The sequence below is a fragment of the Zonotrichia leucophrys genome, chromosome 2, assembly GCF_028769735.1.
Source record: "Zonotrichia leucophrys gambelii isolate GWCS_2022_RI chromosome 2, RI_Zleu_2.0, whole genome shotgun sequence".
NCBI lineage: Eukaryota > Metazoa > Chordata > Aves > Passeriformes > Passerellidae > Zonotrichia > Zonotrichia leucophrys.
The window spans coordinates 132,527,337-132,535,655 of record NC_088171.1 but is presented as its reverse complement, the minus strand read 5'-3'; the positions used below and the strand labels follow the sequence as shown (position 1 = coordinate 132,535,655).

Below are 8,319 nucleotides of genomic sequence, written 5' to 3'. Positions count from 1 at the left end.
TAAACCAGGCACCAGCTGTCCTACTAACCTTGTTATTTAGCTGATGCACTGTTTCCTCTCCTTCGGTGCATCTGTTTGTACTTCGAGATGCAGCTCTTTACAGACTGTGAGAAAGTCATTTTTTTTGGTCTATCAATCAGACATTTCAGATTAACCTAAAGTAGTCATAAACTCTAATCTGGCTTTAAATTAAATACAAATCAGCCGCAGGGCAAACAAAAGACCATTTTGTAATGCCTTAATTATGACCTCTGCCATTACAAGCTTTATGACACTTTTTATATGTTCACTGGGGGGAAAAGGTTTACCATCTGAAAAGCTAATGGTATCTTATAAGCACTTACTCTTAACCTTTTCTGAAAACAGACAGTTTTTTTCTTAATCTCACACTTCACTGGCAAAGCAACCTCCCAAACTCTTACCTTTCCAGCCTCCAAGTTCAAAATCTCCTGTTGTGTAGTAACTAGAAGCACTTTAAAATCAACAAATCATCTAAAACTGATTAACTGGAGAAGTTAGTTGTATTCACATTTTCAACACAACTTAGTTGTAAAGATGCTAGTTTACAAAAATAGTCACAATGAAGTTTTCAACATGATGGTCAGGGAAGTTTATTTTGAGAAATCTCATGTCTTTATTTTTCCTGCAACATCTTCTGGCTCCTTGATCTCTTTTAAAGTAGCTATTAAATAAAGCACAAAATTGTTGGGTTTTAATTCCTTTTAAGTTCAGAGGAGGATTCAAAACTATGATTCTGAAGCTAATTCCTAGCAGAAAGCAAAAATCAGTATGTGTTCAAAGTTGAAAACTTGGCCATTATATTTCTTTGCTCAGAGGAATCTACATTTACAGACCTTGCATTACCATTCAGAGAGGTTTGTTTCTTGGCACTTAAAACACAGAATAAATAATATGCAGAAGAAATAAAGCTATGCTAACCTTTTAAATATTACACAACAAAAAAATGCCATTCTTTCTGTTTTCTTGTACGAAACAGTTGTCATGGAAGTTCTGCAATCACTAGGATGACTTCACAAAAAGTAATAAAGGTTTGACCACCAGTGAGGGGGGATCATTCACTAGGAAGGCTGCCTAGTGAGCCTTCCTAGTGAATGATCTGTCCTTAAAGCTATTAAAGATGCAATAGACAAGGCCAGATAAGCCAAAACTTGCTCTGAGGAGTGAACGGGAATAGAGACCTCCCTATGTCAGGAATTCAGGAATTCTGGTTATTGAACAAGCAAAGGTTAGAAGTTTTCACTGCCAAGTTGCAACTTTGTTGTCTCAGTTTGAGGGGACTGAGCCTTAATCCTTTAGTACTACAGATACTACCTTGCACAGCTGTAATGTCAACGAAAGTCCTTGCACATGCAATCAAAGTTTCCCACTAAGCCTTAATTTTGAAGACACAGCTTTCCCAAGCTTTTATTTCTTCCTAAAATTTAAACATGCTGGTAACAAACCAATGGAAACAACACGTTCTAAATGCTGACATAAGCATTTATTTTATTACATAAGAAAATAACGCTTGTCAGCTTGGTTGCCAGTGAGAGATGTTAGTTAAAACTAATCACAGATTGACCTGGAATGCATCCAGACATCATTAGCCAGTTAGTATTCATGTTACGCAGCATGTGAAGATAAAACAAAACCACTCCAGTCAGAATTCTTGATCTAATTCCAACACTCATTTTCTGCCTCAAGGTACTAAAGTGAGTGAGAAAAAAGCCTAACTGATGGATACAGCCTCTGCAAGCTCTGTCAACTACCCATCCTTTGCTATGTTGACAAACTACCAGTTCAGTCTTTCCAGACAAAGCAGCCAGCATCATTCTCCATTCTCACCAAGACCCAGATCTGCTGAACATAATAACTGAGATCATTAACTGTACAAGTTTTAAATATAAGACACACATTTAAATGGCAATTTCTTTTTTATTTAAAAAAATTGCAAAGCCAGCTAATGAGAACAGCAAGCTCTTAAACAGGAATGCCTGCAAACATATGAAACCGAATAAAACCTGAAAGGTTTACACAAAAATAAACCGAAAAAAAAATTAAAATTTTATTAAGCTAACCTTAGTAAGAAGTGTCATTTACTAATGCAGGTAGCACTGGAAATCTTCTATTTGAACCGTTTGTGTGGTTAGTCAACCAGCACTTACGTTTTTATTTGATGCAAAGACATAAGATTGGAATTAATCTTAAAAAAAAAAAAAACCCAAAGCATTACAACTCCATCCTTTTATACCTTCATGTAAGACATTCAATGTCCTACAGGTATTTCAACCAAGAGCTAAACAACTGAACCGGGTATTATGTACAACCGTTGATGGAAACTGTTTTGCATCTTCCAGTAATTAAAAGTTAAAATAACTGTCAATACTGTCAAACCTAGAATGTGTTATTAGAGCATCTTTTCCTCCTTTACAGCAAACTCAACTTAACTTTCCGTGGACCAATGGGCCTGTCATTCAGTTCATTAATAGCAGCCATAGCTTCCTCATAGTTTGTCATAGCAACAATGGCATCACCAGAAGGTAATCCTTGTTCATTGTACTGCACAGAAACTGACTCCGGTATCACTCTATAGCCATAGAAAAAATCCAGAATCTCATTAGGAGTAGCCTTAAAAGGTAAATTTTTCAACAGAATAGGAACAACACGTTCAGAACCACCACTGAAATTTGGATCTGGCATAAATCTTCCTTCCGGAAAATTTCCAATTTTATTATTCCCAAACTCCATTCTGCCGAAAGGTTCACCGTCACCACCAAAATCCATGAGGGGTGGTGGACCCCTAAAATCCTTAGGAGGGCACATGAAGTCCTCAGGGGGATGTCTGAATTCAGAATGATGCCTGAAGTTCCCAGGGGGACCAAAAGAATGCATGGGTGGCCCTTGTGGTGGCCCAGATGGTGAACCAACTGGACGGGAGAGGTCACCTCTGTCATACGGATGTGAATGACCATGCATTTCATTTGATGCAGATAATGATGCAGCGACACCAAATTTCTGCATCTGATCTTGAGATATAAGTCTTATTAACACTTCTGTTCCCAAAAATGTTTGGCGGTTTAAATTTTCTGCTTTCATAGCTTGTTCTTCAGATTTAAACTTCACTAGTGCTTCTCCCAGTCCAACTCCTTTTTCATCATAGAGCAAGTAAATATCATCTTCGTCAATATCAAATCTTGAAAAGAACTTCTGCACTTCAATTTTTGACACATCAAACGGAAAATTCCTTACATAAACACAATTCTTAGGGCTGGAATGACCTTCCCGGTAACTTTTTTCTGATATGGCCTGTCCAAGATGATCTCTGTCCGGCGATCTTTTCCTCTCACAAGAGTCAATTATTTTCAACATTGACTTTCTTGAAATTGGAAAAATGTACACAGGACGATTGAGAAGAATCTTTCTATGACATTCCAAAGCAGCCTGATATTCTCTCTCACTCCTGAACACCACAAAGGCATCTCTAGTCCTTTTCTGATGCTTATCTGTTAGAATCTTAATCTGTTTGCTGTGTATATCCAATTCAGGAAAAAAATCTCTCAAATCTCTCTTTTCCACATTAAAAGACAGATTTCTTAAGTGTATGTAATATTCCTGGCTGGGAGAGGAACGAGAATGTGTTCTTTGTCTCCTTGGTGATCTTGAACGAGAATGCTTCCTTGAATGCATGTAGCCCGAACTTCTCGGAGAATGGTCTTCACACAAAAAGTCATCCATTTCATCTGGCACGTCTATCCGCCCACCGCATTCCATCCACCGTTCCTCTGTAGTCGGACTGATTTCTATAAACCTCTGACCCATGTATTGTCTGTGACGTTTAAGTCCTTCTAAGGCATCACCGGGTGTAGCACATCTTACCAAGCAATCACCATTGTTCAAACCATTACGGTGCTTTATCAGAATCACTCCATCCACGCGAATCCCCGAAAGGAAAGCACGTACTTCCATCTCTGTTGCAGAGTAAGGTATACCACGTAGAAACAGGTAATGATCATCCGGGTTAAACGGGTGGCAATCCTTTCTCAACTGATAGTTTGACTTAGGCATACCCATATCACTGTATCTTGTGCCGTTGGTATGGAACCCAGCCTCCAGGCGATTTGGTGGCCCGTAACTAGGTTTTCTTATTCCTTTTGGGGAAGCTGTAACTAAATGTGGTATATCTCCAATACTTGATGCACTAGAACCATTAGTACCTGTTCTTCTAGAGCCAGACATAGTTTCTCGTCCCCCACGGTCAAATCGTTTCCGGCTCATTTCTATGGTACTCTGCATCTCTGCCTTGCTGCTGAGAAAGAGCTCTATGCGCGAGTCCTTGATAAACCCTCCCGAACAGCTCATGGCACGCCGTGCATCTTCATCTGTGGCAAATATAATAAAAGCCTCCCCAATCTCTCCTCCAATAATATGCACACCTCCATCGGGAATATTCAATCCCAAGAAGAAACGACGAATATCTGGAGGACCCGCAACAACAGGAAGCCCCTGTAAACGGATGACTACAGCCATGCTGAGCTCAACCCACAGCAAAAATCACCTGCAGACAAAAAGGTACACATGATAGCACGTCTTTAGTACTCAGCTATTACAGTATCTTATCACTTAAGCTAGAGCCTTTTTAATGAATGCCCTTGTCTCATCAAGAGAGAAGGTATGAAAAAACCCACAAGTTCACTGGAACAAGATTAAAACAATTCACTAAATGTTGATTAGTCAGAACAATTAGCTACTCCACCAGCACTCGTGCACAAATCTATCAATATTCCCTACCCTAAGGGCAACAAAATCCACCTAAGCCACTCCTCACCATCCACAATACCTAAAGAACACCTCAAGTCTTTCACGGCATAGTTACTATGTGCCAGAGATCTCTGCCCACTCCTAAGGAACAAAAAAAATCCAGTTTACTTTTGATCAGGACACTAATTGATAAAAGGAGAAAGGAAAAAGAATAACTATGTCACTGGAAAATGAAGTAACTCACAAACAATGATGACTTTACTGCTTTGACAAGTTGCTCTACCCAGTGATCAGTTCTGTTCAATAATGTATGTTTTCTCAGCATTCAAAAATGTTGTCTCTTTGGCGTAGTCAGAGTATTAACTGCAGTGGCCACAAGCATATCCTAGTTGCCAGCCACAAGTCTGTGAGGAAAAAAGGCTGTGTATGATCTTGTCACAATACTCAGTGAGAAGTGTTAAGCTTTTGACAGCTTACCTGTTTCTGCTTTGGAGACCTGATAAATTCTGTAAAATCAACTTAACTGTGGAAAGAAAACGAAACATAATTAATTGCTGATACCTGTACTTTGTTTTACACACTGTGCTACACTGCTGCAGCCCATCCATAGCAGTGGCTAATACTAAAGCCAAGCATGTTATGAACTCATGTGAAGAACTCCTTCCATGTTCCAAGATGCCATGCACCACGTCTTTCTGTTTCCATTTTAGAAGCAAAAGAAATTCATAATTTAAGTTGACTTCTGGAAACGATGAAAATACGATGAGATTACTTGGTCATCAATTGTGCCACACTGAACTGTTGCAATGAAACAGACAATGTATCGAGGGAACAGTTCTCAACTGAGTTCTTGGAAGGTGCATAGGTCCATCTCAGGATTACACGACATGTCCATTCTTCTGAAATCCACCTGGATTCAAACTTCACAAGAGTATGCTACTCACCAGTCCAGCACTGCACTTAACATACACAGTGAAGCTCATCAAATGAAAGAGCAAAAATATCCAACAAGGAGAAACTTCACAATGCACCTGAATTTACCAAGCCAACTTCAGTATTTTACCTAAATCCTTACTCTACTGCCTTTCAAACAGAAGAACACGAGAACCTTGAATACACTGACTTAACATACCCTGATTTTCAACATTTTCCAACATCACACAATAAATAGGACAATATTCTCAGAACAAACACAAGCCTCTGTAGCAAATGACTGCATCCCTTTAAAACAAACACAACAGCCCAATGCTCTGAGCATTTGCAAACACTCCTTCTACAAACCCTGCCCTGTAAAGCACCACATCCTGATAACGAGTAACCTACCAACAACCATTACTGCCACTCCACCTGAACGTAGCAAAACAAGAGCAAAGCTCCAATTCTGTCACTAACAGACTCCATGTCACTTCTGCACCAGTACTCTGTAAGCACAACAAACTGAAAACAACTGCCCATTTACAAACTTCCCTGAAGACCATCTGTTCTCTGTGCTTTTGTGGTGAGTCGACCCCAGCCAGCAGCCAAGCACCCACACAGCTGATTGTTCACTCCTCCTCCCATCAGTGGGATGGGAAAGAACAAAGTCGAGAAAACTTGTGGGTCAAGATAAAGGCAGTTTCCTTGGTGGAAAGAAAAACACAAAACAAAGGAAATCACTCACCACCTTCCACAGGCTGACTGATGTCCAGCCTTCCTCCAAATACCAACTGCCTTGGGAGCCAAGATAGAAACCAAAACCATATAAATACTTCTTCCTCTACCTCCGTTTTTGTTGCCCAGCATGATGTTACATGTCACAGATATCCCTTTGGTGAGTTTGGGTCAGCTGTCCCAGCCATGTTCCCTCCCAGCTTCGCACCTACTCTGAGCACACTCACTGCAGGAACAGAGTAGGGAACATCGATAAAGCCTTGATACTGTGCAAGCACTGTTCAGCCACAGCCAAAACACCGATGTGTTGTCAACATTCCTTTAGCCACAAATCCAAACAACTGTATGGGCTGCTGTGAAGAACGTTAACTCCATCCCAGCCAGACCCAGAACACTTTACAACGTGTCTTCTCAACAGATGCAATGACAGTGCCAAAAAAGCATGGAGAATTCAAGGGCAGAATTTTCATACAGCACCTTCATGTCTTGAAAAAGCAAATCCGCTGCCCTGCTACTTTGTGATGTATTTAATCTGTAGTGCTTCTGGATTCACAACTCCGCTTTCTTATCCCAATTTTTAAACATCATTCACAACAGCTCTCCTCCATAATTCTTCGGTGATAAACAGCAAGTTCTCCACGATGCACCAGGGATACAATACACAACCTTCAGTGGTGAAAACCAGACCAGTGGTTGAGATCATAATGGGATCTCTAACAAGTCCACAAACAAATGCAAGTTCAAATCATAGCTCTTACTGACTGTACAGTAAACCATCACACATGGATAGAAAGCACAGACAAGCCATCCAAATTTAAAGTGCATAACCAAAAATATTTGCCTTGTCGAGAAAAGCAGGAGCAATTCATTAGCTGAACAAGGACTTCAGAAAGCAAGGATTTAGAGAATAAATAAACAACTTCATGCCATAGCTTAAAAGCACAGAAGTGTACAGTTTTATGAAATTTTATATATGAGCAAAATTGGTTATAAAGCAGTACAATACCTATTCTTCCACAGTCTCAGGAAATTCCACACATTAATGCCATTAAAATAATCCACAACTTATAAACGCAGTAGGAAACTAAGTCTGCACTAGACTAGGATTTTTATCATAACACTGAAAGATTACACACACACTGCAAGCTAGAAAGAACACCCACAGAAACACCCCGTCTACGAAACTGGACCAGCATAGAATAACCAGCGGAACAAGGGAAGGGTTCTTATCCTATTCTTCAAAATAAGCCTCAATAGAGGAAGCAGGCTGCTGCGAATAGCAGTTTGCACAGTGCGGAAGGAAAACATGAGTGAGCTGTGCAGCTGGCCCCGCTACACGGTCGAATGTAGCACGGAACCGCTTCCCAGCAGGTCGGCCCGCCGGCCCCGGCGCTGCTGGAGACCCGCGGCGGGCGGCAGGGCCGGGCACGGGGCGAGGGGAGGGCGCCCCGCGCCACACGCGCTGCGGCCCGCCAGAGCCGCCGCTGCTGCGTCCCCATGAAGAAGCCCGACTGCTTCCCGACACCGGGACAGGGATGAGGGAAGCACCGGGAGCAGGGAAGTGGGGTGGGAAGCCCAGAGACACGCGAAAGCCGGGGTACACGGGGCCGGGGCACAGCGAGCGGCCGCGCAGCGGTTCCGCGAGGGTCGGGTAACAGAGAACCGGCAAACTTCGCGCCGCCCTCGGCCACACGCCGCACCCAGGGGAGGCGTGCTCTGTCCCTCACGCTATCCATCCACGCACCCACCGGACACGCCGCTCAGCGAGCGCCGCAGCTCCCGGCACGGCTCCGCCAAGATGGCGACACCTCCACTGCCCCCCCAAACGCTGAGGGGAAGCTGCGCTGCGCGAGCGCCGACCTGCGCGCGCACCCTCCGGGCGGGGCGACCCCGCCCCCTCCGCTGCAGTGC

At 42.4% G+C, this 8,319-nt stretch overlaps 2 protein-coding genes across 4 annotated transcripts in view; one reads left to right on the top strand and one right to left on the bottom strand.

Moving 5' to 3' along the window:
- PDP1 (pyruvate dehydrogenase phosphatase catalytic subunit 1) overlaps window positions 1–8,319 on the top strand; it is a 237,327-nt gene that overhangs the window by 165,685 nt on the left and 63,323 nt on the right. The gene's annotated exons all lie outside the window — the stretch shown is intronic.
- On the bottom strand, window positions 1,918–8,266 carry RBM12B (RNA binding motif protein 12B). Of its 3 annotated transcripts, none has more exons than XM_064706507.1 (3): window positions 8,157–8,266; window positions 5,236–5,281; window positions 1,918–4,555 (listed from the first exon to the last, which is right to left on the bottom strand). In XM_064706507.1, exon 3 carries the CDS (start codon window positions 4,525–4,527, stop codon window positions 2,428–2,430), a length of 2,100 nt encoding a protein of 699 aa, XP_064562577.1. In that variant the 5' UTR covers window positions 4,528–4,555; window positions 5,236–5,281; window positions 8,157–8,266; the 3' UTR covers window positions 1,918–2,427. The 3 variants fall into 3 exon arrangements, with proteins under 3 accessions (XP_064562577.1, XP_064562579.1, XP_064562578.1); XM_064706509.1 differs by having other exon boundaries at window positions 1,940–4,555; window positions 8,153–8,266; XM_064706508.1 differs by having other exon boundaries at window positions 1,940–4,555; window positions 5,236–8,266.

What these genes read in the sequence shown, in the direction of transcription:
- RBM12B (XM_064706507.1), bottom strand. Translation starts at nt 4,527, where the DNA reads ATGGCTGTAGTCATCCGTTTACAGGGGCTTCCTGTTGTTGCGGGTCCT.